Source organism: Molothrus aeneus, chromosome 9, assembly GCF_037042795.1.
Source record: "Molothrus aeneus isolate 106 chromosome 9, BPBGC_Maene_1.0, whole genome shotgun sequence".
Classification (NCBI taxonomy): domain Eukaryota; kingdom Metazoa; phylum Chordata; class Aves; order Passeriformes; family Icteridae; genus Molothrus; species Molothrus aeneus.
The window spans coordinates 28,520,395-28,548,266 of NC_089654.1; the positions used below are offsets into that span (position 1 = coordinate 28,520,395).

The window sequence follows — 27,872 nt, forward strand, 5'->3', positions numbered from 1 at the left end:
AAATGCACCTCAGCTCCTCACCTTCCCACACAAATGAAATACTTCCTGTGGGTAGCAAGGCTGAGAGAGCCCATTTGGTTCACTTGCCCAGCTGGGTGCTGAGATGGGGCCTGCTTTGCAAAAGCCTTTCTGAATTTCCAGCAAAAATCAGCTACTGTCTGACTGGGGCTTCAGCATGCTTTGTTTGGTGAGGTTTGGGTTTTTTGTTGGTTTTTTTTAAGCCTGTGTGTGTTTACAAAGCACGAATCATAGCAAGGGCCTTAATTCTCGCCAGGTGAAACTGAGTCAAAGTGACTTTGCCAAGTCACCAGGAAGCTGCAGAAACCACACATATTCTTTGGACCTTGTGAAGAAAGGACCACAACCTTTATCAGTTTGTCAGAGGCAAGCTCTCAGCTTTGTCATTTTGAGCTATTTTTAACCACTTTTTGATCCCACATCCTAGAAGAATACATCCTGGGAATAACACCAGGTGCATTGGAAGGCAGAGGACAACATGTTTCTTATTTATCACTTCTGATTATCAACACTTTGCTCTGGAGGATCAAAAATACCCAAACCCAAGAACATTTATTTAACTGAAGGGCCTGGGAAGCTGATACCATTCCTACAACACAAAATGTGACCAACTCTCAGAACTGCTGTGCTGGAAGTTGATTTTGCCCTGAAAGCTTTCAGCCCCAAAACCTTGCTGTGTTTTTATGAGCTTTTCACCAATGCTCCTGAGCCCAGCTGAGCCCAGGCTCTCTAAGGCCTCACAGATGTGCCTGAAGCTCAGCACAGCAAAACCAAAGCCTAAGAACAGCCTTCACTGCACTGCCTCTGTGGGCTGCTTTGTGGGTTTGTTTCTCAGAGCAGCAGATGAGCCACGGGGAGCTGGGAGCATCCCTGTGCACACAAGCATCTACATCCTCAGCATGCCAGAGCCAGGAGAGGCAGCACCTGAGCCCATCACTGGGCTCAACCAGCTGTCCTGGGGAGCCCCAGCAGAGGAGAAAGGCAGAGGCACGGCAAATGCAGGCAGGAGAGCAGGGCAATGGAGCGTGTGGGCTCAAATCACAGCCCTGAGGCAAAGGCAGCACCTCTCACATGGCCATTGATGTTGGCACAGCTCACAGCACTAATTCTGGCAGCTGGTTCTGCCCCCAGCTCCCCAGGGCTCCTCCATGGGGCTGTGCCCCAGACATTGCCACAGCACCAGCTGCAGCACTGCCCAGCAGTTTTCCATCCTGCCCGGTGTCTCACTGGCCCATCCTCCTGGCAGAGGCAGCCTGGTGTTTTTTACAGAATCACAGAATCACTGGGTTGGGAGAGACTTCCAAGATCATCAAATCCAACCCAGCCCCAACAGCTCAACTCAACCCTGGCACCCAGTGCCACATCCAGGCTTTGTTAAACACACCCAGGGATGGGGACTCCACCACCCAGACCATTCCGGAACTTTATCACCCTTTCTATAAAAAACTTCTTCCCAATATCCAACCTATATTTCCCTTGGTGCAGCTTGAGGCTGTGTCCTGTGGTTCTGTCAACACTGCCTGCAGAAGGAGCCCAACAGCTTTGCTCAAACTCCTCAAGCCATAACCACCTTGTTAGGGTGAGGAAAAGGCTCCTCCCAGCATGCCTTGCTGTGATATGCAGATTTAATGTATCCCATTGGCCCTTCCACCCCTGTGCCCTCATCCCATTGGCCCTGGTGTTCTGCTCCACCCCTCAAAATCCATATATAAACCCCTGCTTTCCCCGTTTGAGTAGCTCTTCACCTGTTGACTCTTGTGATGAAGAGGCTCAATAAAAGTCTCTTTGGAACCCCACAGGAAGAGCTGAAATGACCTGGAGTGAGCACAGATGTGCCTGTTCCATCAAGGTGTTTTTTCTAAGAAGCTTCTTCAGGAAAGCTGTGGCACTGATGCTCCAGGAGCAGTCTGCTCTGTAGATGCTGTGCTTGGATCAGCTTTCTTCTCTGGCACCAGAACAGAGCACAGGAACAATCCCTGGAAATTCTTCCCAGCAGCCAGATCACCCCAGAGAGATAAATCACAGCCTGGCTGGGTTTAGTCCCTGCTCTGTTTTGAGGCTGCCTGTTGTGTAACAGCAGGAACAACAAAATCTTGTGCCAGCTCTTAGTGCCTCCCCAGCCAGGGTGCCCTCTTGCACCTGCCTGCTACCACAGCAGGATTCTCCCCTCAGTGACATGGGGACAGCAATGAAATCACCACATCCCTTAAAATGTAGCTCAGGTGCTGTTCTTGAAGGGTTTCAGTTGGGATGGATTCTATGTAGGACCAAAATAAAGAGTAGATTTTCCCACAAGGGAAAATGCTGATCAAAACAGGGCCCTGACATTATTTTTTCACACTGGGAAAATATGCAGTGATGTTTAAAGCATGTCAATGAAATATTTGTATGGCTCTCTTTTAAACACAGCATATTTTGTAGATGATAATGACAAAAAGAAGTCATAGTAGAAAACTTACTCACTTCTCACCATTAAGGTAAGTGCCTCAGCCACAGTGCAGGCTCATATGCCCATCCTGACCCAGCCCTTCAGTGGAACAGCACAGTGAGGGTAGAAGTTGCAAAGGTCCCAGAAAGCAGGAAATGTGGCATTTTACAGGGGGCTGGAGGAGCCCAGCCCATGGCCTCCCTTCTCTTCATGCAAGAGCAGAAATGCTGCCATGGCCCAGGGCACCCCATAGCCCCTGCTCCCCCCACTGCTGAGACCTGAGCACGCATCTCTGGGTGTCCTCCTGCCTTCTGGGCATGAGAAACACACGCTGAGCAAGAAAACAAAAAAAGAGCAGGGAGGAAAGGTAAAAAAACCAAAAATACTGGTGCAAGAGGAGCCAGCATTCTCCAGGTTGCATTTTCTCACCAACAGCTGCGTAGTCAAACTTTCAGAATGTACTTAAGAGGTTCCCAGGAGCCTCAGAAGGACCTTTGCTCCAATGCAGGAGCACTGATGCAGCTGGTGGTTTGACAGTGCTGCAGAACCTCTCTTCATGTGCAGAGGGGATGGGGGAACCTCCTTTCTGAAAGAGCGTGGAGTCAGTTTTCTAGTCAAGTTTATTTCAACTTTATTTCTGCATGGGGTCATTGAAAGAACAATGATTGGAGTTTGGGAAGAAAACCCCACAAAAACCAAACCAAAACAAACAAAAAACCCCACCAAAAAAGCACCCCCAAAACAAACAAACAAACAAACAAGCAAACAAAAAACCAAAAATGAACAAACCACCAAACAAAAACAAACAAACAAACAAACACAAAAAAACCCCACAAAAAACCAAACCAAAAAAAAGAAACACAAAAAAACCCACAAAAAAATCAACCTTTTCAACACCTAAAAAATATTTCCATAAGCAACATACAATAACAGAGCAAATCAGAGCACCCAAAGCTCATGGTTGTTACACCAAACTCCTTGGAATCTTTCCTAATTCAAGTCCTCCATCCTCCACACTCCTACAGAGTATGGGTGTGCTTTATCCCATCTCCTTACCCACATCTTCAGCTCTTTTTGAGGTGAATAAATAAGCAATAAAAGGAGTGATGGTGGATCAGACATGGGGCAGGAGGCAGTGACATCCTACAGAGGAGGCTCCTGGAAGTCTGCGAGGTGGCTGTACCTGGGGTTCTGCCGTAAGCTGTTGTACACATACATGGTGAGTTCTGGGAAAGCCTCCAGGAAATACTCAGCATAGTCTTTTATTTTGTTGGTGATCCTGAAAGAGAACAAAAGCAAACAGGATTTTTAAAGCCTGTCCAAGGGGAGGATGTCCTTGCAGAGAAAAAGCCATTTCAGAGAGGCTTTCTGATAACTTGGAGAGGTTTCCTAGAAATCCCAGAGCTGCAACTTTTCTACTCCTCAATCCTTTTTCTTTTTCTTTTTTTTTTTTTTTTTTTTTGGCTATTCCTCCAACACCTCCATCTGTCTTTCACTTTCATCTTGGGTAGATCTCTCAGGCACGTGGTGGGGATTCTTGGGCTTGTCCTGGGCAAAGACAGGACTTGGTCATCCTTGTGGGTCCTCTCCAACTCAGGATATTCTCTGAGTCTATGGCAGAGGCAAGGATGAGAACACTTACTTTTCATCTTTGTGTTCATCCATGTTTCTCATGAGCCTCAGGAGTTGGGTGACATCATTTCCATATTTGGTAGGTTTTGCATTCCTGGGTTTTTCCATGGCATGTAAAATATCTTTGTCAATCTGAGAGAAAGCACACAGATTATTCCCTGCCTTTCACACCCCACAAGAACCAAAAGACTTTGAAGGTTTGCCAACCAATTTGAGAATTATCAACCCCTTTTATCACCCCAGTTAGCAGAGCTCCCTTTAGCATCAACATCTTCTGACTACATGCCTTCGACTGAATTGTTTTTTCCAGTTGTCTGTATTTTGTGGGGGGCTACTTTTTCCAGTTCCATTTTTAAACATTCAGAAAATCTGCCTGAATGTCCAGCTCAAACCTGATACCAACCCAAATTGAAGAGGATTACCGTTTTGGTCCACTGTGGATAAGGAAAAGCTTTCTTAGTGGCATTAGGATCCTGAAAAATACTTTTTTTGTTTCGGACATCTTTGATTTTATTCCATACACTCTTCAGGAAGTTGAACCTGCTGTGGGATGAGAAGCTTCATTAGCTGCAGTGGGATCTCCCAGTGGGATTTCCCAGCACTACAGGCAATTCCCATAGCAAGATTCCACCTCCTTTGTACTCCCAGGCCTTACCTCTGATTGCTCCAGAAATAGGGATGTTTGCTCAACCCTTCCAAGCCTCGTTCATCAGGAGAGAACAGGCTTTGTACCAGGTCCAGAGCCTCCATGTAATCTGGGGAATTACGAGCCAAATCCTCAATCCCAACTTGCTGGAGGGGTTTCCTACCCCCTATTAAAATGTAGAGCACAAGCCTGCCCAGGGCCTGCAAAGAGACATCAATGCTCCTGTGCCACTGGCACCCAGCCTCAGCCCTATGGAAGAGGACTCGTGTCCCCAAACCCTGCAGGGGCCCAGAAGTATAAAATACACACCTGTTGGAACCCTGGTCACTGAGAATTTGAGACTTTCTGTACTGACAGGCACTGACCCCCAGGAGAACACTGCATTTGACCTGAGGCCGTGGAGAGGGTTCCAAAATTGAATGATAGAACTGAGATTGTGGGTGTGGAGTTTGATTTAAAGTGTGTAATATCACATGGTGGAAAACTTAGAGTTTGAGTTTTAGACTATAGTAATATACATAAAGCAAGATGGAGGTTTTAGGGCCATGGCTGGTCCTTCTGCTTCACCTTCGTCTCCGTGGGTTTGGGTGGTTTTGTGTAATTGGATAAAAAAGTCCACATTGTGGGCTACAGGTGGTTGGGTTAAAAGTAAAAATAATTTAGGTGTCACTTCTTAATTGGACAGTTTATCCTTAAAAGCTATGTTGAGAGAGATGGGGCTCCATTTTTAGTTTGTTAGAGTGAAGTGCTGTAGAGCTCACGGTTTGTGAGACTGCAATATAGATAAGAACTAATAAATATCTGAGTCCCAACAAGAAATACCATCTCACACATTTCATCCCAACCCTGGCAAAAAGAAGTTAAGACTCAACACACCCAACACAAACCTTGAAGCTGTGTGCACCAGGACAGAGGAGATGGGCATCCAAACCAACATCCCTCTTATGCAACATCTGTCACTACACTGATTTCCCCACAAATCAAAGCATTTTCTAGCTGGGAATGCAAAAAGCCTTTCCCTAGGACCCACAGTTACAGAGCACCCAACATTTTAAACCATAGGTTGGTTCACAAAGAACTTACCTGTAAATCTGACTTGACAAGTTCTTCTTGGCCTTCAATCAATCTTCTTTTATTACCAAAGTCCGCCAAGTAAATTTTGCCACCTAAATCTGGGGAAGTAAGAGAAATTGTTAGCAAATAAAGGTGGCAAACCTTCATTTGGTCCATTGCTGAATTCTGGATGGCCCCTTCTTTAAAAAACAGTTTCTGGAGGCATCTGTGATGGGTTGGTCTGACTGCAGAGCCCTGGAGAGGCAGGCAGAACTAATGGGATGTGTAAGCTTGTTCTCTCTGTGAACCTGTCTGTACCTATTTAAAGAGGAGATCTGTCACAGACATGTTTTATGAAAAATCCTCTCCTTAGGATCTTTTCTCCTGAGAAGCTGAGAGGCCTCGGAAACAAAATGTAACCAATGGTTATCTGCTGCTGTGGAATGCAACAGGTGCATCTGGGACTGCTCTCATGTGGTTGTTTCTAATTAATGGCCAATCACAGTCAGCTGGCTCAGACTCTCTGGTCAGTCACAAGATTCTATTATCATTCCATTCCTTTCCTTTCAAGCCTTCTGATGAAATCCTTTCTTCTATTCTTTTAGTATAGTTTTAATATAATATATATCATAAAATAATAAATCAGCCTTCTGAAACATGGAGTCAAGATCCTCATCTCTTCCCTTGTCCTGGGACCCCTGTGAACAGCGCCACAGAGATCTAAAGCCACCCCCTTCAGCACAAAGACATCTCTACTTTTACAGACAGCTGTGAGGCACCTTCTTCTCTAAACTTCAGGGAGAGCAAAATTGCTCTCCCTGAAGTTTAGAGAAAACATAAAGAAATGAAATGAAAAACATAAAGAAATGAAAACATAAAGAAAGCAAAACGAAAACATAAGGAAATCAAAACGTAACCTATTACGAAGTTCCTGGGCTGTAGATCCTGGTGAGCAAATCCAAGGGAGTGCAGCTCTCTCAGTGCCTGGAAGATGATCTTCAGAGCAGCTTTGTAATCCTTCTGGCCTTCAGGGTCCTGCAGGTGCTCCTGGAGGTTTTTCTCCCAGAGTGGGAAGCACAAGTACATGCAGCCTTTTTCCTTCTCGCACTGGAAGAGCTTCAGTAGATGTTCGCTGTGAGAACATTTTTCAAGGAACTCTTTCTCTCTGTTACCCTCTGCACTGCGGGTTATTTGCACTGCCACCTCTGTCCCTCCGTGGAGCCCGAGGTAGATGCCATCCTGAATTTTCTGCTGGATGTATGGAAATGTCTTCAGTTTGCCAATCATGGGGCGATACATTTGATCCAGGTTTTTCAGCTGGGCCCTCCAGCGTTTGCTGTGTGGCTCCCATGCTCTGGGGGTCTCTGGAACAAACCTGACCTCGTGCTCACGAAGAAGGTTTTCCATCCTGGGAGAACGATTCCTCCTGGCAACAGCAATCAGGTTCCCACGGTCCGTCCTCGCTCCCTTTTCACACAACAACTTTGCTATTCTGCAATCATCTTTCTCCACAGCCACCATCAGGGCTGTGTTGCCTTCCTCATCTGCATCATCAATATCTATCTCATCCTTCTCCAACAGAGCTGTCACCAGCTCCGGGCTCTGCATTTCAACAGCCAGGATGAGGGCAGTTTTCCCACATTCATCTTTGCTCTTCACATCCACACCGTGCTCCAGCAGGAAGTTAACTATGGGCACAGGTGACTCATGCTTTCTTTTGCCTGAAGCCTCCTTTAGGGCGTGGATCAGGGCATTCCTGTCTCTGTTGTCACAGATGTTCACGTCAGCCCCCATCTCCTGGAGCAGGATTTTCACAGCCGAGAACTGGCGCTCCCTGCAAGCGTCCATCAGTGCTGTGGCCCCTCCTTTGTGCAGCTTGGCTTTCTCCTCGCTGGGCTCCCTCCTCAAATTCACCTTTGCCCCTCTGCTGTAGAGGAACCTCAAGGCTTCCTCCATCCCGTACCATGCAGCCTCCATGAAGGCTGTGAAGCCATTGATGTCCTGCTCGTTGATGTCTGAGCCCTGCTCCAGGAGGAGCTCCAGGACCTGCACGTTCCCTGCAATCCCTGCCTCAATAAAGGCAGTGCCCCCATTGTCCTTCCTGGCATGCACGGAAGCTCCTCTGGCCAGCAGAAGCCGGACCAGCTCCTCCTCATTGATTCTCACTGCAGTCTGCAGGGGTGTCCAGCCACTGTCCACCTTGGAATTCACATCTGCCCCTTGCTCCAGCAGCTCCAGCACAGCTGTTTTGTCCTTGTTGTACACAGCAGCATTTAGCTCTGAGTTAAGGACTTCTGCTGTCTTCGTCCTGGGAGGGGTGGAGGTCTCCTGGTTGTGAGCTGGGGACTCCATGGTGCTCAGAGGGAGGGCTCTGGGCTCACCACCAGAACCCAGGGCTCCACAGGAGGAGGGAGAGGTGTGGTGGTCACAGGGAGGGCTCTGGGCTCACCACCAGAAGGATGAGAGAGGTGGGATGGTCACAGGGAGGGCTCTGGGCTCACCACCAGAAGGATGAGAGAGGTGGGATGGTCACAGGGAGGGCTCTGGGCTCACCACCAGAAGGATGAGAGAGGTGGGATGGTCACAGGGAGGGCTCTGGGCTCACCACCAGAAGGAGGGAGAGGTGGGATGGTCACAGGGAGGGCTCTGGGCTCACCACCAGAAGGATGAGAGAGGTGGGATGGTCACAGGGAGGGCTCTGGGCTCACCACCAGAAGGAGGGAGAGGTGGGATGGTCACAGGGAGGGCTCTGGGCTCACCACCAGAAGGATGAGAGAGGTGGGATGGTCACAGGGAGGGCTCTGGGCTCACCACCAGAAGGAGGGAGAGGTCCAGGGCTCAGTGCTTTCAGAGTAGGGCATGTGCCAGGCGTGGCCATCGAACACTGGGGGCACTTTTGAGGGCTCTGTGGTCTTCACCTGATTAATGAACAGAAAATGCTGTTTCATTAGGCTGTGAAAGCTCACCATTTACACTCCATATGTCCTGTGAGAGGGGCAGCTGAGGACAGCAGTGCCAGTGCCAGCTGGGAGAGCCAAGGCCTGGAGAGAAGCACAGCTTTAGCACTGATGGACCCCTTGTTTCCTTGCCTGGCCCCAGACCCTCTCACAGCCCCCCTCCCACAGGTGTCCCTGCTGCTTTTGCTGTAAATTCATCTCACACTCATCCCAGGTTACCTGATAAGCCATCAGTGTCAGGTGGAGATGGGCATTCCCCTTCAGTTTTGGCTGGCAGCCACACACAGTCCTGACTGCCCCTGATCCAACACCTGCAGTGAGACAGAAATCCTTAATCCCTCCTGCTTCTACAGACCAGGAGGAGACCCCACCTGACAGGAAGCCTCTCCTAAGCTTTTCACCATGTTAGGAGATTGATCAGGTAGGGCTTAATTTGCCTTTTTCTGTGTGGTGTCTAGAAAAAGTGGAGCTCCAATACCCATTTTCTGATCAGCACTTTCAGGAGTTACTGCCTGACAAGCTGAACCGGAAATAAATTACCTAAACAAATCAGGAAAGGGATAGAGAAGTCTTAAGTTATAAAAGCAAAGTATAAATTTACATGAATTTACCCTCAGGAAAGCCAAAGATTGGTTATTGGATGGTTTCTATCCCCTGACCAAGGAATAAACACAGAATTTCAAGAAACAAATACAGCATTTCATTGATTTCGATGCTTTTCATTTTCTTGTATTAATTTCTATACCTTTAGCCACACATTAAAAAAAAAAACAAAAGTTACTTTCCTGGCCAGAAAAGCAGCACAGCATCCCCTGGGCACAGTGGGGCTGAAGTTCCTCACCTCTGTCAGGACAGCAGAACCCTGGGGAGGAGGAAGAGAGGGGCTGAGCACCTTCCTCCTCCTCCTCTGAGCAGCAGAGTCACAAGATCTGCACTCCCGGAAATGTTTCAATATTTCTATCCCCGCCCCACTGACTTTTGACCATGCCCGGGTGTCCTCACGTGTCACCCAGCCCTGCCTGCTGCCACCCACAATGACACAGCCACCAAGGTGTCCCCAAATATGTGCTGGCCCTGCCAGGAGGATGCTGGGGTTCTGGGGGAGGTGCATGCAGGAAAGTAAATTTTTTTTTTAGGTATAGAAATTAATACAAGGAAATGAAATGCATCGAAATCAATGAAATACCATGTTTATTTCTTGAAATTCTAGGAATTTTGTGTTATTTCCTGCTTGGCAGGGAAATAAACCATCCAAAAACCAATCTTTGGTTTTCCTCGGGGTAAATTCATGTAATTGGTGCCTTTTTTTCAGCATGCAGCAGAGAAATCATGAGCCAAGTGCTCTCCCCCTGCACCCAGACCCTGCTCAGAAACATCTGCTCAGTAGTGCTTCAGGAGCTGAAGGCCTGGAGGCATTGAGTGCATCAGGGCTGTGGATTTGTGGGGGCATTTGGGGTTTCATTTTAACCTTTTCCTCACTGTGAAAAATGCGTATTTTATGATTGCCTTTCTGCAAATATTCAAATGAATATTATATGTGTTGTGTTAGAAAGTGATGCTGTACTCATTTTCTTAATTAGTGTGTTAAATACAGTTTTAGGTTATAACATAATGTTAAAATAGAAACTATGCTGTGTAAGATATTTTTTTTAAAGAAAGGAGTCGGACTGAGATAGCAGCCACAGGACACCTGAATCTTTCAGAGAAAGAGAATTTATTGCTCCATTATCAGAAGAAATGAACTTCTTCCTGCCTCGCTCAGCCCTGGAGACACCATCAGCATTCAGAAGAAGAAGCTGACACTGCCCAGACAGAATCCTGTGTTTGAATGGAATTTATGCATCATGGATGAGGTGTATGAATATGCAACAGGCTGTTGCTTTTAAGGGTTAATCCTCTGTTAACGTGGGTCCTTTTTCGGGCTTATTTTGCCCAGAAAAAGGTACCCAGACTGTCTGTAACTATTTGTTTCTGTTGTCTCACTCTGTCCTAATCCAAATTGTCCAAATTATTATTACTCTAATTATATTGCTATTTTTATAACCATTTTATTATCCTTAAACTTTTAAAATTTTAAAACCAAGTGATTGGCATTTTTCACACTCACCTTTTTGGCAAATCCATCCATGTGAGGGGATTAAGTGCTGCTAAATGACGCCCAGGGAGTCGCTGAGCTGCAGATATGTGGGTTCCTCCCTGGCATTACCCTGGCACCCTGCCCCTGGTAGGCAGCTCTGTGTAAACACCCAGCCTGCCCCTCCAGGCCCTCCTTATCTGCCTGGAAAGCCTGTGCAGCAAACACACAGGAAGAGCCCAGGCTCTGGTGATGGCCCACCCAGTTTCCTTTGTGGGGGTACCAGCTGTGGGTTTCTCTGGGTCTGGATTGAAGGCACTTGAGATAGTATTTCATGTTCAGACTCAAGTGTTTATTATTTCTTATCAGTGAAACAGTCTCACTACTGTGAGCTCAGCAACTTTTCAGTAGAAGGCACAAAATGGCCAACAATCTCTTGGTACAAGGTCTCCTAAGACTAATCTATCCTATTAAGAGCTGACACCTGGATTATTTTCCCAATAACTGATCCCAAAGAGCCCACAATGAGGACTTTTCTGCCCAATTGCAAAATGCCACCCAAACCCATGAAGGAGGAGGAAGAAGAAGCATGAAGAAGAAACACAGGACAGCACCCTGTGCCCTCCATCTTGCTTCCATCCATAACACACTAAAAATCCCAAAACCTCAATTTTTCACCCAGTGATACACCTACACTGCTCTCTATAATCTATTCCACACTTTTGTGGATTCCAGTCTATCTTGAAGTCTGGGAAACTTTCTCCATGGATGAGGGTCAGAGTCAGTGCTGCCCTGGGGGTCAGGGCACCCCAGAGCAGACAGGGAAATATTCCCAGTGCCCTGGGTTTCCACATCCTTCACTGCCCTGTGAGATGAGATGAGCTCAGCAGAGCCTGTGCAGCTCCCCAAGGCACCTCCACTGCACTGTGCCAGCAGCAGGATGCAGCTCACACCTGAAATCAGGCTGGAATTGTATCCATCAAATCATCCCCGACTTTCCCTGGTGCCTGGGCACATGCACAAACTGGGAATCTGCATTTGGACATGGAGACATGGCCTGATACAGGCACAAGGGCAGGGAAAAGCCCTGAAAGGGCAGGGTGGACTTTGGCTGGCTGGGGAAGAGCTTTTAAGGTAGACAAGTACTTTTGGATTAAAATTTGGCTCTTCTGGCATTTGAATTTTGTAAAGCTCAGCCAAGGTAATAGTTTTTTAAAGGTAAATAGATAATTACAAGGTCTTGGCTTGTTATAGTCAGCAATCTCATTTTGGCTCTCATTATAATTTGAGTGATCATCTCTATAATTGTAAAAACTGTTTCTGGAGTCTGCAATTGTGCAGAGCCCAGTGTAAGGAGGGGATGATGTGTGGGACTAAAAGAGAGGCGTCCCATCTCTGGGTGCAGCCCTGTGTGTGTTTTCTGTGTATATCTCACTCCCTTGCTCACATCTCCACGCCAGCTCTCACCAAACTCTGCCTCTGCAGGAGTCACATCCCGGTACCTTATTGGGCATCCTGCTTCCCACAGCATCCACAGGCTCTGGGAACATCCCATGGTCTCTGCATGGAATTCTGCAGGGTTTGTGCTGCCACAGGAGGCCTTGACACAGCCCCAAAGGGACAGAGACTGTGCAAACTCAGGGGCAGTCTCCAGTCTGTCCCACGGCTCTCTGGATCTCATTTGAATTCACAGCAAGAATCTCTCCCAGTTTGACCAGGGCTGTGGCTGCAGCTGCTGGTGCTCAAGTAGCCATTTTCAGGCTGCAAAGTAGACAAACAACCACAGCAAGGGCATATTTCGGCTTCAAAGCCAGTAAAGACATCCAAAAAAGCCAAAAGGCATTAAAAAAAAAGGCCAATATAACAACATCACATCACCCACCCCCCCGAGTACAGGAGCCTTCTTCAGCTTGCTGGTTTAATTAAAATCATTTATTATCTTATGGTGGGAAGATGAAAATCCCTAGGATGGTAGGAATCCAAACCCTACAGTGGTGGGAATGAGGTGTTTGCAACCAGCAGGGCTGTGGCAGGAGTGTCCTGTGCCTGCATCCAGTGAAGAAGGGTTTGCTGCCAGTGTTTTCCTGATCCAAATTGTTTTTCACAGAGCCCTAAGTTTGAACTCTGAGTCCCTGCAACAGGCAGTTTCCAGGGAATGAAAGGGTCTCCAAGGAGTAACAGAGCTCCTCTCCACCATCACCATTCTGTAGTCTCTGGGTTATGGAGTTCCTGCTGTATTTTTGTACATCTGCACAGTCATTATTTGCCCCCACGCACCCAGGGACTCAGGAGATGAGCTGCTGAGACACAGACAGCAGGGAAATCAAGGGCACAGCTAAACAAATCTCCCTTTTCCTCCATTCTGATGGACTCACACCCATTTTTGCATCCCTTCCCCTGAGATGACATCTCCCGAGAATCCTTGTCCTCCCAGCAGCCACAAATAGACACAGAGCAAAATGTGGCAACAAAAACTGCCTGCCAAGGGCAAAATCATTTTTTAAAGGAGCTATGAATAGTAGGATGAGGTTTTTTCTTCATGTTCCCTTCATGTGCTTTCCTATTATATTTCCAAGTGGGAATATCCCAGGGTTTATGTGCTTGGCCGTGCTGATGTGACTCTCAGTGCTGGAACACAACCCTGGAAAATAATCCACAGAAGGATGGCAGGTGATGCTACCCATGGAGGAGCATCAGCCACTTCTCACAGAATCATTTAGCTTTGGGAAAGACCTCCAAAGTCATTGCGTCCAACCTCCATGGTCATTGAGTCTAACCATCATCCATCATTGCCAAGTCCAGCATTGAACCACATCCCCCATATCTACGCCTTTTCTGGAGTATTTTTACCTTTTTTAAACTTCATTTTTTAGTTTTTTTGGTCTACTGCTCAATCCTCATCACCACCAAAAAAGAATTTTTAGCCAGCAGGGAAGGAGAGGTGAGGGCAACAAGGAGGCAGGTAGGGACCTCACCAAGCAGGGCAGCACATCCCAGTCCCTGGGCAAAGAGAGCAGGTCAGAGGCATTTAAAACAGCCCAGAGCAGCCAAAACAGGTCAGAAAAGGAGTGAGGCTGAGCTTAGATGCCTTTCCCAAGGAGAGCAGGTGGATCTCCAGCAGGATTTCTCCCAGCTGTTCCTCATCCCCATCCTTCCCCCAGGCTGTGGCTGTGCCATGCCCCAGGCTCCCCTCCAGCGCAGGCAGCCCAGCCCTGGGGAGGCAGGAGGGCTGGTGGATTAAGCCCTTTTCTGACCCAGAGATGGGGCAACTGAGAGGAATTTTAAAGACTTTTATTCCATTTTCAGTCTCATGAGAAGGGTGAGACAATACAGGTGTTACAATTCACACCATCACAATCAGAAGCCAATTATTTCTTAATTACAATGCACTATAAGCGTTTCTTGGCCTATCAGCTTTAGGGTCTCCAAGGAGTAATATATTAGAGTAATATATTATTATATTAGAGCATTATATTATTATATATTAATATATAATAATAAATATAATATATAATATATTATATAATATATATTGTATATAATAATTTTATCCCCTTCAAGGCTTTTATAATAATATATATATAAAATATATAATATATATTATATATATTAATATATAATCATATATTAGAGTAATATATTATTACTCTAATTATATTGCTATTTTTACCATGCTGTAAATGCCTTAAAGCCAATTATCTAAAATCACCCCTCGTGGGTCCTACTACAATGCATCTTTCATAGTTCTATTTCTCCAAAGTATCCAGTCTTATTTACAAAACCATCCTTTAAAACTTGTTTCTTGTTCCATTTCTCTCTCAATGTCCGTCCTGTTCCCTGGCATTTCAAAATCAGCATGCTTTATCTCAAGGTTTGCATTCACATGCACACTATGTGAACATTCTGTCAAGAATTTTCTACAAATCCACGTTGGCTGCAGACCCCAGCACTGCCCTTGGTGCCCCAGCAGCAGCAGAGAGCAAGAAAATCACCTCTCATCGTTCCTCAGCTCCCGAGGCAGCCCAAGGGCACAAATCCTTGAGTGCAGCTGGGGTGGATTGGCAGCCTTGGCATTCAGCTGCCTGCCCAGGGCAGGGGGAGCACATCACTCATCAGCTGTGAGTGCTGGCACCTCGTTCAGGCAAAGGCCTTGCAGAGGGAGCTGCAGAGGATGGCATCCAGCTGCTCCCTCCCTGCTGCCTGCCCCGGGGCTGGCAGAGCTCTGCAGGACACGGGAGAGACGTTTGGCGTGCTTGGAATGGCTCAGTGCATCCCCTCTGCTGCTGAGCTTCCTCCAAAAACATACCCAGATAGCATCTTACAGCAGGCCTTTCTTGAAAAAGAGAAATAAATCATGGATGTGCACACATGCAGCTGAGCTTCCTCCAGAAACATACCCAGATAGCATCTTACAGCCTTCCTTCATGGCCTTTCTCTAAAAAGAGAAATAAATCATTGGTGAATACCCATGCAGCTGAGCCTTCTCCAGAAACATACCCAGATAGCATCTTACAGCCTTCCTTCATGGCCTTTCATTAAAATGAGAAATAAATCATGGATGTGCACACATGCAGCTGAGCTTCCTCCAGAAACATACCCAGATAGCATCTTACAGCCTTCCTTCATGGCCTTTCATTAAAATGAGAAATAAATCATGGATGTGCACACATGCAGCTGAGCTCTCTCCAAAAACATACCCAGATAGCACCTTACAGCCTTCCTTCATGGCCTTTCTCTAAAAAGAGAAGTAAAGCATGACTAAACCCATGTAGCTGAGCTTCCTCCAAAAACATACCCAGGTAACATTTTACATCAGGCCTTTCTTGAAAAAGAGAAGTAAATCATGAATGTACATACATGCAGCTGAGCTTCCCCAAAAAACCATATCCAAATATGCATCCATATCCAATAAGCATCTTAGAGCCTTCCTTCATGGCCTTTCTTTAAAAAGAGAAGTAAATCATGACTGTACACACATGTAGCTGAGCTTCCTCCAAAACCATACCCAGATAACATTTCACTGTTCCTTCACAGCCTCTCTCTAAAAAGAGAAATAAATCACGGGTGAATACCCATGCAGCTGAGCCTTCTCCAGAAACATATCCAGATAACATTTTACAGCCTCATGGCCCTTCTTTAAAATGAGCAATAAATAATGAATTTACACACATGTAGCTGAGCTCCCTCCAAAAACATATCCAAATAACATTTCACAGCATTCCTTCATGGCCTTTCTTTAAAATGAGAAATAAATAATGAATTTACACACGTGTAGCTGAGCTCCCTCCAAAAACATATCCAAATAACATTTTACAGTGTTCCTTCACAGCCTTTCTTTAAAATGAGAAAAAAAATCACAGATGCACACACACGCAGCCTGCTGCCACACGTGTGTATCCACGGAAAATGAAAAGCTCAGAATTCCTGCACTTAAATATCTGCACATCCACCGGGCTAAATCCTCATCCTAGTGCACTCCTGCATCCCCATCCATGTCCTAGGAGCACCCCAAAGCTGCCTGGTCCCACTGGAGCAGGGATCTTCTGGCTGCTGGGAATGCTCCAGCTCCCAGGGCATGGGGAAACAGCTTTGTTTTAATTTTTTTTTTTTTTTCCCACCAAATAAATCCACTCCTCCCCATCCTGGCTCATGGAAAGCTGGCCCAGGAGCAAGTTTGTGTTCACAGCCTGGGGGCAGGGCAGCGCCAGCCCCATGGTGGAGCTCAAATCCCCTCAGCTGCTTCCAAATTTGCAGCCTCCTCCCTGGGAAACTTCAGCCTGGCTTTATTTGAGTGACCACAGCTGGATGAGGAAAGCTTTGGCTCCAATGTCTCAAATGTGGTTTTGTGGGTTGGGTTTTTTTTTTTTTATCCCCTCTCTGAGGCTTTAAGGTTTTGTTGTATGAGCACTGGGTTTTGGCAGCAGGCATAGCTGGCTTTTAGTGACTGGGTTTTCTCTTTGGGAAGCAGCTCAGAGGAAACTGGGCTGCAAATGGGATTGTCCAGGATCAGCTGTGGGGTCTAAGAGCTGCCACCGAGGCTGAGGCTCAGCTTGGGCCATGGATGATGCAGCAAAAATGGACACAGCCTCACATTTCCTTCTAAAGAAAGCTCAAAAAGCTTTTAATTCTATATTTTTATCAATTCTTTTTTAAAAATTTAATTATACATTTTATTTTAATAATTTAATTTTAATTAATACTTTTTTTAATTTTTATTTTTAAATAATTTGATTTTTAATTAATTTTCTTATTTTCTTATTTTTATTTTTAAATAATATAATTTTAAATTTATCTTCTTATTTTTATTTATACATCATTTATTTTAAATTAATTTTATTACTTTTTTAAATGGAGAATCAGTTTTAAATTAACTTCAAGGTGTGCAAGACAAAGTCTTCAAATTTTTCATTCAGAAGCTGCAGGTTTTTTTTAAAAAAAAGGCAACAACAACAACATTTTTTTGATTCTGGCTGCTTCTAGTCTGCCTTACTGCTCTCTTTCCTGACAAGTAACTTAAATATTTCCTGGCTACTTTCCATCTCATTTCTTCCCTCTGACACGGACAAAGATCAGATAGAGATGCAAACTGCTATGATCCCAAATCACCTGGCTTGTAGGACAAGGCCATGCTTAATTTAAAAGGAAATGAGAGGTTGAGGGGGAGCTCAGCCTGCTTTCCTCTGGATGGGTGGGGATGGAGCAGAGTCCATGTGTTTTACAGTGCCTGCTGATCCTTGGCCCCTGCGTGGCTGTCACAGGGCTCAGGAGCTTCTCCTGCAGCTGCAGCTGCTTGGAAAATGCATTTGAGTGGCAGGGGTGGCTTGTGCTTGTGAAAAATGCATATTTTATGGTTGGCTTTTGGCAAATATTAAATGAATATTATATGGGTTATGTTGGAAAGTGATGCTGTATTCATTTGCTTAAGTAGTGTGTTAAAATATAGTTTTAGGTTATAACAAAATGTTAAAATAGCAACTATGCTATGTAAGATTTTTTGAAAGAAAGGACTTGCACCAGATAGCAGCCACAGGACACCTGAATCTCTCAGAGAAAGAGAATTTATTGCTCCCTTATCAGAATAAATGAACTTCTTCCTGCCTTTTTAAGTCATGAAGGCACCATCAGGATTGAGAGGAAGAAGCTGACACTGCCCAGACAGAATCCTGTGTTTGAATGGAATTTATGCATCATGGATGAGGTGTATGAATATGCAACAGGTTATTGCTTTTAAGGGTTAATCCTCTGTTAATGTGGGTCCTTTTTCAGGCTTATGGTGCCCAGAAAAAGGTACCTGAACTGTCTGTAACTCTTTGTTTCTATTGTCTCATATTGTCCTAATCCAAATTGTCCAAATTATTATTACTCTAATTATATTACTATTTTTACAACCATTTTATTATTCTTAAAGTTTTAAAATTTTAAAAACAAATAACTGGCATTTTTCACATGCTCCTAGTGACACCTTGGAACATGCACATCCTGAGTTATTCCCTGGGATTCCAGCTCCTCCTCATCAGCCCTCTCACACTCTGCTGATGCAGGCCAGTTAATTTTGGCTTCCAGAACATGCAATAAATAGAAAGAAGGCAACTGAAATAAAACTATTTTTCTGTTGGGTTTTTATTCCAAGCACTTCTTCGGGCTGCACTGGGCTGCTCCTCTCCAGCCCTGGGTGCTTCCATGGAAATCTCTTCCCATGCAAACTTCCCCTCCCCTCCCAGAGCATTTGAGGAAGCTGCTCAGACCTCACTCTGCACAGGAATAAGATTTTTTTTAACCTCTCTTATACCAGAGAGTTCCCCCCTTGTCAATTAATTCAGTCATCAGGTGTGTTACTGACAAAAATCAAGTATTTTTTATGTCAGTGACCCAAAAGCAGGGTTTTTCCCTGCATGCTCTCAATTTTATGACATTTGTGGTTTTACTAATAGCAGATATTGGGAACTGCAGTGCTGTAAAGGGCTCAGAAATGATGAGCAATACAAGCAGCACTGCATACCCTGGCAGTTCATATATTGAAAGCTTCACTTCTGCTTTCATGCTTTCTATGAATCACTCCATTTTCTTTGATAAACCAAATACCACAAAGTTTTATGCCTCAAAAGTCTTCACCCTTCCTCTTCTGCTCTTGACACTGTCACTTTTAAAGTGACTGGAAATGCCCCCTGAGTCACCCAACACAGGCAGCTTTGCAAAGTATCCAGAATTAGAATGTAAAATTTAATTGAAAGTCCATGACCAGAAAAATAAAGACCCAGCCCACGTTGTCAGGGTATTTTGCTCTTTACTTTTATTTTATTTTTATTTTATTTGATTTTATTTTGTAAGGACAATGTTACGTCAGCAAGGAGAACAGACCATTGTGCATCGCTCGCTTCAGTTACACAGCAAAGGTGGTTCCAGTTGTAAAAATAAATAATAAATAAGAAAGCAGCTGATATCTCCCTGTAAACACAGCCAGGACAACAGCCAGAGGCTCAGAGGTGGGATCAGGATGGGGGTGGTGGAAGAGGGCTCGGAGTAACATCCCCAACCTGGTCCTTGGTCCCTTGCTCTGCTCAAGCAGCTGTGAAAAGCCCAAAGGATGCTGTGCTCCGGATGTTGCTGAGACAGGGGGGCAAAAGAGAGTTCCCTTGGCAAGGAGTGAGTACCAGTGGGATAAGGATCTCCAGGTTTGGTCTCTGGGGATAAACAGAGCCCTGGAAAGCAGCTCTCAGCAGGCAGCAGTGCTGGTGGCACATTCCCCAGGACCAGCACAGGCCCCACATCACCCACCCACCCACCACTGCTGCCAAGTGGGACCCACACCTCTCCAGGACCCCAAAATTCCTGCTGAGAGGGACTTTCTGAAGAGCTGCCCCCAGGTCTGGACTGGGTGGGTGTGTCCTGCCACCCCCAAGTCACTGAATTCACAGGATGGTTTCGCTCACTCCACGGGCTCCTGGTAAAGTGCTGTGGCTGCAGACTGGTTTCACCATCCAAGGGAACACCAAACCCGATTATAAACCCAGGCAAAGCCCTGGGTTTTCTCTCCCATGTGTGAAAATCAAGTTTCCCATAGAGTTGCTCACCAAAGTACCTGTTTGACCTCTCTGTTCCCTGCCTGGGACAAGTTGCAATGCCTTCCACATCTTTAAGGGGAGAGAGGGAACAGCATGGGCTGCAAAGCATCCTTGCACTGCCATCCAAACTCTCTAGCAGCTCTCATTGCTGCTACTGGTGTACCTTGCTCCAAAATTGTGCTACAAATCTGTCTGGTCCTCTCAAATTATTACACAGAAAAGGTGGGAGGCATGCTAAGTGCTACAACAGCTAAAATAATTTAATTTACAAGCTCCTCAGAGCAAGGTATACACGTGTGTGCTTTCAGCAGTGCTGCTCTAATAAATATAGCTATAATAATAATAACAATAATGATGAAATAAATAACAAAAACAGGGATAAAACATCACACACGTGACTTAAGATCAGGTGCAATCTGAAGGTCGTGGAGCTCAAGCGAGGGATGAAAACGTCACTGCACTGGAAGGAGGTGGAAACTTCGATGCAGAGCATGCATAGGACACAGCTGGAGGATCTTGGGGTCAGGGGAAGGCAGGCTCAGGATCCCTCCAGCTGAAATTGCCACGAAGTCTCAGGGCTTTCATCCTGGCCATTCCCTGCGAGCAGGAGTGGCAGGTCCTGTGGGTGCTGCTTGTGGCAGTCAGAGAGCAGGTGGGAGCTCTTGGGTTGTGGGTGCTCAGGGGAATCCCATCTCTGAATGAGCTGAGGTGCACTCGCAGCTCAGACCCCATTTCTTTCCGTGTCTGCAGTGGCAAAGGTCTCCAGCTGAGCTGTGAGGGGAGGCTCTGGGCTCCCAGCCCCAAGGAGGGAGGAATGTGGGTCTGGCAGCTCCTGAAGCGCTCAGGGTGCTGGGGATCCTGCTAAAACCCCACAACTTCAGCCGGACCCCCGCCACACAGGCCTCAGCCCTCACAATCCGCGTCCCACCCCGTTCCTGGCCCCCTGGCTCGTCCCCCAGCTCAGGTCAGGTGTGCGAGCGCTTGCTGGTGCCGCGGCTGGCGGCCTGCCTGCTCATGTCCTGGTAGGAGGCGGATTTCAGGAAGCGGGGGTAGGAGTCCTTCTCCATCAGCGTGCGCGTCTTGGCCTGCGCCTCGTTGAAGCAGGCCGAGGTGGCCCCCGAGAGGTTCTTGCGGGTGATCTCCCTGGTTTCGTGGTCGATGTTCACCTGCAAGGCAGCAGTGCCCACAAATGTTAGCTCCTCTTCTACATGAGGACAAAACCTGGTTTTAATTGGTCTTCAGATGTAGATGAAGATGGTTACAAACCTTTCTATCCCTTCACTAATGCAGCTCTGGGGTTTTTGGGGTCTCCCCAAGCCTGGCTGCCATGGGTGTCTCAGACAGCGAAGTCCAGTTAAGCACAACCTGTCCAAGCCCTTCAGGCAGGCTCCAGGGCCACAGGCAACTTTAGCAAGCTCGGCTCTTAAGTGAGATTGTCACTGTGATATTTTCTGAAAAATCCCTTTGCCAGGATTTTTTCTCCTGGCAAGCTGAGAAGCCTCAGAAAAGAATGAAAACAATAATTATCTGCTTACTTTAGAATGTGGTCTGGAGATCGTTTACCAACAGGTGCATCTTTGATTGGTTCCATGTGAATTGTTTTTAATTAATGACCAATCTCAGCCAGCTGTGTTGGACTCTGAGGAGTCAGTCACCAGCTTTCATTGTCATTCTTGTTAAGCCTTCTGTCTGTATCCTTTCTCTTTCTTTAGTATAGTTTTAGAATAGCATTTTTAATATCATATCATATCATATCATCATATCATATCATATCATGATAAATCAGCCTTCTGAGAACATGGAGTCAAATTCTCATCTCTCACCTCGTCCTGGGGACCCTCACAAACACCACATGAGATCAGCTCTTTGGTGATTCTCAGCTCATTAGTGATTTTCAGCTCTTTGCTTGCTAAATGCCTTTGGCAGACACAGGGAGAGAGAGGAGAAGGCTGTATGAGGTTCCACAGAGGTGTCTTTATTGGCAGCTCCTGCCAAGGGTCTCAGTGACAGCTCTTCTCTCAAACTGGGCAGAAATAGGGGTTTATACAGGGTGTAGGGGTTTTGGGAAACAGTTCAATAGTAGGGGTCAAGGCAAAAGTGACCTATCATCTCACAGAGCGATAACAAGGGTCCAAAGGTGGAAGAGGGACTTCTTTTGGTCCAGTCATCATGACTAGGCACTTCTTATCCTAGACAACTGACCACCACAGACCTTGCAGGCCCTGTGCCTGCTACACTTCACAGTTAGACTCAATTTATGTTCCAACATTATGTGATGGACCCCACAATGCTAGATCATGAACAAGAGCACACCTTCCCACTGACCCAACAGCACTTTCATAAAACCCACCAGGATATTTCATTCCTTTCCCACCCTATTTGATGTGACAGAAAATGATCTCACCTCCCTGGGCGCCTCATTTTGGACAAACTCCTCGAAGATCCTGTTGGCTTTGGAGGCCAGCTTGGTTTTTGAGCGGGTCTTTTTGAAGTCCTCGCATGCCAGCCAGAAGTCGAGGTTCTCCTCGCTGAATTCAGTCTTCAGGAAGGTGTGGAATGCATTTACCCCACCTATGGAGGGGAGAGAAGAGCACTTAATGGGAAAGGAGGCGAGGGGAAGAGGGCCAGCAGCAAACACTGCCTGGGGAGCGTTGCCCTGGGAGCTCAGACCGTGACATCCACAGATTTCCTTTCCTTCCGGGCAAATTCCACCCTCTGAGACACCGCTAATTGGCCTCTAGACTCCAATAAAATCCTTTCCCACAGACAAGTAATCCTCTGGTTTTATTTATCTGACCTTTCTGTAATGAGGCTTCAGAGTATTTTCTTTACAGCTTCGGGAAAGAGCTAATTCTACCTAAGGAGAAGCGCGCTGACGCATCGGAACGCTGCAGGAGCCTTGGTTCTGATTTCTCAGCCCAGATCTGGGGGGAACGAGATGCTGAGGACGGGAGAGTAATTGCAGCAAGGATTTCAAAGCTGTGCTGGGAGGGTGGATTAAGTTACAAAGCTAGAGATGCTCATTAGCCATCACAGCACGTGAGAAAGACTGAGAAAAAAATACATTTGGCCCCAGACTAGCGCTTCCCCAGACTTTGGCTGGCTGGGGAAGAGCTTTTAAGGTAGACAGCTACTTTTGCATGAAAATTTGGCATTTCTGCCATTTGAATTTTGCAAAGCTGAATCAAGGAAATCTTTTTTTAAAGGTAAATAGATAATTAGAAGGTCTTGGCTTGTTATAGTCAGCAATCTCGTTTTGGCTCTCATTGTAATTGGAGTTATCCTCTCTAACTATTATAAAATCGTAAAAAATTTTTAAAACTGGTTTTGGAGACTGCCATTGTGCAGAGCCCAGTGTAAGGAGGAGATGATTGGGGGAATCCATAAAATCAGAGGGTTTTGGGAAAGCTGCAAAAGGCACACCAGAAAAAAATACATTTGGCCCCAGACTAGCACTGTGGAAGGACTTTGGCTGGGTGGGGAAGAGCTTTTAAGGTAGACAACTACTTTTGGATTAAAATTTGGCTCTTCTGGCATTTGAATTTTGCAAAACTCAATCAAGGTAATCATTTTTTAAAGGTAAATAGATAATTAGAAGGTCTTGTCTTGTTATAGTCAGCAATCTCGTTTTGGCTCTCATTATAATTTGAGGGATCATCTCTATAATTGTAAAAACTGGTTTTGGAGTCTGCAATTGTGCAGAGCCCAATGTAAGGAGGGGATGATGTGTGGGACTAAAAACAGAGGTCCCATCTCTGGGTCTGGAGGAGCTGCCTGCACAGGGAGAGGGAGCCAGCATCTCACAGGAGCCCTGTGCATCACAGACACACAGCTGATCCCAGAGTAGGAAAAGGGCAAGGTTATCCACTCAAACAGCTGAATTCCTGCTCCCTGTGGAAGAGCCATCCCCTAAGGCACAGGACAGACAGACAGAGGGCAGCAATGCAGTTGTCTGAACAAGCCTGAGGGGAGGTGGCTGCATGGCTGTTTCCACCAGCCACCCAGACACTGCCTTCTCCCCAGAGTGGGGAAAGGGGTGCTTTGGGAGTCCCATGTCGTTCCCCCTGGTGGGCTGCTCCTCAGGGGATGCCTGTGACAGTGCTCCTGTCCCAAGGCAGCAGTGAGACAACACTTTTGACCCCCAAAACCACCCAGCCAGAAGGAAAGGGTAGGCAATGAGCCCTGTGCCTCAGATCTGGGCAGGAAAGAGACCTCTTTCTGAACCCTCAAACACCTCATTTGAGGAGGAGGCAAGATTTCATCCTACACTGACTCCAGTCATACAGCTCACTGTGAGTACATTTGTCCTACACACTCTCACCCAGAGAAGAAAACAAGATGCTACTCACTTTTGCTCTTGAGGAGCTGGTCAAAGGACTCCCTCCATTCCAGCACCTCTTGGGAGGAGTTTCTGGAAAAGACAAAAAGGATGTGAGGCTCTCTGTCCAGCGGTGAGGGACGGGAGCACTTCAGCTGAGCAGCTCCATCAACGGGAGACAGCAGCATTCAGCAGGAAACCAAAGCCAGGGGCCAACATCCATTACCTGTGGGCTCTCTTTCCTCTCTCCTCCCTTTCTTTCACCTTCCCTGATGGCTCACCCGACCTCATCTCCATGCTGCTGGCCAGCAGGTTCTCTAGGGGCTGCTCAGAAGAGCCCTTTTGTGCCGACACGAGTCCACCAGGCTCTCTAGGGGCTGCTCAGAAGAGCCCTTTTCTGCTGGCCCAGCAGAGCCTCCTCTGCAGGAAAACCCCCTGCCCTCAGCACTGATATTCAGTGTTCTGTGTTTAATGCTGCCTGCATTCCCTGGGGATCCCAGCCGCTGGTGTGAGGCACCAGGAAGGGCAGGAGCCCTGCGGGATCCCTGCCTCTTGCCAGGGCCCTGCTCTCTGTGCCTAATGCCAGAGCATCCGTTCCCTGCCGGGTTTTATAGCCGCTGGAGCAGGGGAGTGATCCGCCTTCCCGGCCCGCCTGGGTGGGACTACACGGAGGGGGAGCCGTGCTCTGTGCTCTGTGCTGCAGATGGGCAGGAGCATCCTTCGGGAACGGGCTGCACCCGGGGCAGAGCCGTGCTTGGCTTACCTGCGCCTGGAGCCCAGCTGCAGCTTGCTGGAGCTCCCACTCCTGTGTCCCAGCTCGGGTTTGTGAAGCAGGATGCCCAAGCGGGTCTTCAGATCCTTGGCTCTGGAAGGGAGGGAGTGAGGGAGGGGTGAGATGGGATCTCTGGACCATCAGTTTGCCGCCCCCACCCCTGGCAGGGGCTGCACCCCTCGGGCTCGGGGGGACAGCCCTCGCCCCCCAGCTTCAGCCACTTCTTGGCGCTCTGCTATGGGAAATAAGCGCTCCCCCCTTGCTTTCCCTGCTCCCTGGCAACCGCGCATTAAGCCTGGGGGACCGTTTTCTCCTGCTCGCTTCCCAGGCGGAGACACATAGAATATAAAGCGCGATCTTTCCTCTGGGACAGGTAAAAGCTGCTGGAGCCCCCCCCGAGCTCCCCGGAGCTATCCTGGTTCCTTTCCCCACCCCACTCTCCCGGCATCACTCCGCTGCTCCCAAACCGCTGGAAAAACAGCGATTCCCTTCCTCTCGGCACAGCGGGAGCATCCCCCTGCTGCCTGCCAGGCTGCTGCTCCCCTGCTCTGATTTTCGGGGTGCCCCTGGGCTCCCAGGAGCCTGTCAGCAGGCCGTGGGGAGGGCAGCGCCATTCACCTACCCCATGGCTTTGGGAGGCAGCACTGATGCTCCTGTGCCAGGGGCTGTGATGCTCCTGTGCCAGAGGCTGGGATGCTCCTGTACCAGAGGCTGGGATGCTCCCGTGCCAGAGGCTGGGATGCTCCCGTGCCAGGGGCTGGGATGCTCCCGTGCCAGAGGCTGGGATGCTCCTGTACCAGAGGCTGGGATGCTCCTGTGCCAGAGGCTGGGATGCTCCCATGCCAGGGGCTGGGATGCTCCTGTGCCAGAGGCTGGGATGCTCCCGTGCCAGAGGCTGGGATGCTCCTGTACCAGAGGCTGGGATGCTCCTGTGCCAGAGGCTGGGATGCTCCTGCCTGTCCCCGCGGCGAAAGCACGGAGGAGGCACGTCCCTGCCGGGAGGTGTCTGCGGCAGCAGCAGGGCAGGAGAAGCGGCTCCTGTCTGTCCCCAGGGTGCCCCCGAGGTGCTGTGGCCCAGCTGCTGTTTGCGTGCCCGCGGCTCGCTCAGGCGTCCCCAGGCGCCCATACAAAAAATCAGGGTTTAAATGTCAAGCCGGCAGCGTGGGGCTTGGCAGGAGGAGCAACATGTCACTGAACAGTTCGGCAGTGTTGACAAAAATACTCCTGCTGCTGTCAGCTCGGAGCAAGTTGTGCAGAGGCAGAGCCAGAAAACCCCTGGTGTGTTTGTACAGCCCTGGCCAGCCTCCTCTCTCTGTCCCTGCGCTGGTTTCACCTCCGTGTTCCCGTGCTGGGGAGCAGAAGGGATGCAGCCACAAGGAATCACTTTGTGCATCCCGGTTTCCACCCTACCATCACATCGGCGGCAGCAGAGGCTGGTCCAGGTGCGACCCCTCTGCCTCCCAAAGCGCCTTACCTTTCCAGGCAAGTGATGGGCAGCGCGGCTAAGCCCCGGCACATGCTGAGAGCTGGGCACCCAGGCATCCAGCAACTCATCGGCTCCTCCCGGGGGTGCCAGGGGCTGCGAGAGGCGGCTGCGGGCACCACCTGCCCCGCGGTCCCGGGCTGGCGGCTGCGACAGCGGAGCGGAGCCGCGCTTTATATGGGCCGGGAGAGGGGAGGGGGACCCAGCATCACCGCGGCCTCCAGCCAACCAAAAGCTGCTCAGGCAGCGCCCCTGAAGAGGAGAGCTTAGGTAAGTTTGTGTGTGCTGCTAAGGGAGGGGAGAGTGGGAGGCCCAGGCTCGTCCTTGAGCATCACAGTCATCGCCGCTTCCTCGGGAACAGGAAAAAACAGGCTCGTTTTCCAGCGACGTGTGGAGCCTGCTGATGAAGCGGCGGCGGGTGGGAGAGCAGGGACAGGACAGACGCTGCAGCCCTCGCAGAGAGCCGTCAGCTCCATCCTGCTGCTCCACTCCGCTGCCCCGGGGCTTCCAGAGCTCTGCCCCAGTGGTTAAACCAGGGGGTGGCAGCCCCCAGCAGGGTCAGGAGGGTTTGTGCTTCCTGCGGGGATGCAGATGGAGAGGGAGGGTTTAATGTTTCCACTTCTCTTTAATGGCACTGCCAGTTCACAGCTGGAATATGTAATATATATATAATGTGCTGGCTGAAGTTGCACTTCTTCATCACAAATTCCCTGCTGGGTGTATGTGCTGAGAGGAGGGAAGGGATGCACATCAAAGGAGCCAAAACCTGGGAAAGCATCTGATAATGGAGGATCCTGATGAGACCTGGAAATTGAAAGGAGATTAAAAGCCAGGGAGAGGTTGGAAACTGGAGGGGAAGGACTGAGCCAGCAAAAGAGAAAAATGAAGAGAAAGGGTTAAAGCAGTGCACAGTGCACAGCAGCAAAGCCCAGGGTCTGGGGCTACAAGAACCAGAGGTCCATGAGCACCAGCAGGGCCCTGGAGAGGTCAGGCTCACACAGGATCCCAGAGCTGCCCTCCCTGCAATTCCCCAGCTCAGCAGCTCTGGGAGGGAGTGACCTTAACAGCCCCTGCTCATGGCCAGCCAAGCACAAGGCCACAGCTGCCACCTCCACTCCTCATCCTCTCCCTTCCTCCCTGCTATTCCCAGCTCAGACGTTTTTCCAGAGCTCAGGTTGTCTCCTCCCCTTGCTGCCTGCATTCATCACCCACAGCACATTGCCAGAGCATCTTTCCCTTTGCCAGAGCAGCTTTCCCAGGAGAGATGAACTGTGCCAGGAGAGAGCCAGCACGAAGCCATCTGGGCCCTGGGCAAGGGGGAAAGGCTCCTCTCAAGCTGCCTTTGGGAGCAGGAGCATGAGGATATCTGGGTGGGAGACTTCAGGAGGAGCATGAGGCACCTCAGCCCCACTGAGCAGTAAAGGAGAGT

General features: G+C 48.2%; 2 protein-coding genes across 3 annotated transcripts; both read right to left on the bottom strand.

Moving 5' to 3' along the window:
• Positions 1 to 3,589: 3,589 nt before the first annotated feature.
• On the bottom strand, positions 3,590 to 8,129 carry RNASEL (ribonuclease L). The gene is made up of 6 exons (XM_066556078.1): positions 6,695 to 8,129; positions 5,808 to 5,896; positions 4,734 to 4,924; positions 4,501 to 4,621; positions 4,089 to 4,210; positions 3,590 to 3,725 (listed from the first exon to the last, which is right to left on the bottom strand). Exons 1-6 carry the CDS (start codon positions 8,127 to 8,129, stop codon positions 3,590 to 3,592), a joined length of 2,094 nt encoding a protein of 697 aa, XP_066412175.1.
• A 10,943-nt stretch (positions 8,130 to 19,072) lies between these two features.
• RGS16 (regulator of G protein signaling 16) lies at positions 19,073 to 26,578 on the bottom strand. Of its 2 annotated transcripts, XM_066555671.1 has the most exons (7): positions 26,435 to 26,578; positions 24,952 to 25,053; positions 24,537 to 24,608; positions 24,415 to 24,486; positions 24,220 to 24,281; positions 22,275 to 22,441; positions 19,073 to 21,036 (listed from the first exon to the last, which is right to left on the bottom strand). In XM_066555671.1, exons 1-7 carry the CDS (start codon positions 26,512 to 26,514, stop codon positions 20,836 to 20,838), a joined length of 756 nt encoding a protein of 251 aa, XP_066411768.1. In that variant the 5' UTR covers positions 26,515 to 26,578; the 3' UTR covers positions 19,073 to 20,835. The 2 variants fall into 2 exon arrangements, with proteins under 2 accessions (XP_066411768.1, XP_066411767.1); XM_066555670.1 differs by lacking the exons at positions 24,415 to 24,486; positions 24,537 to 24,608.
• Between the last annotated feature and the right edge of the window lie 1,294 nt (positions 26,579 to 27,872).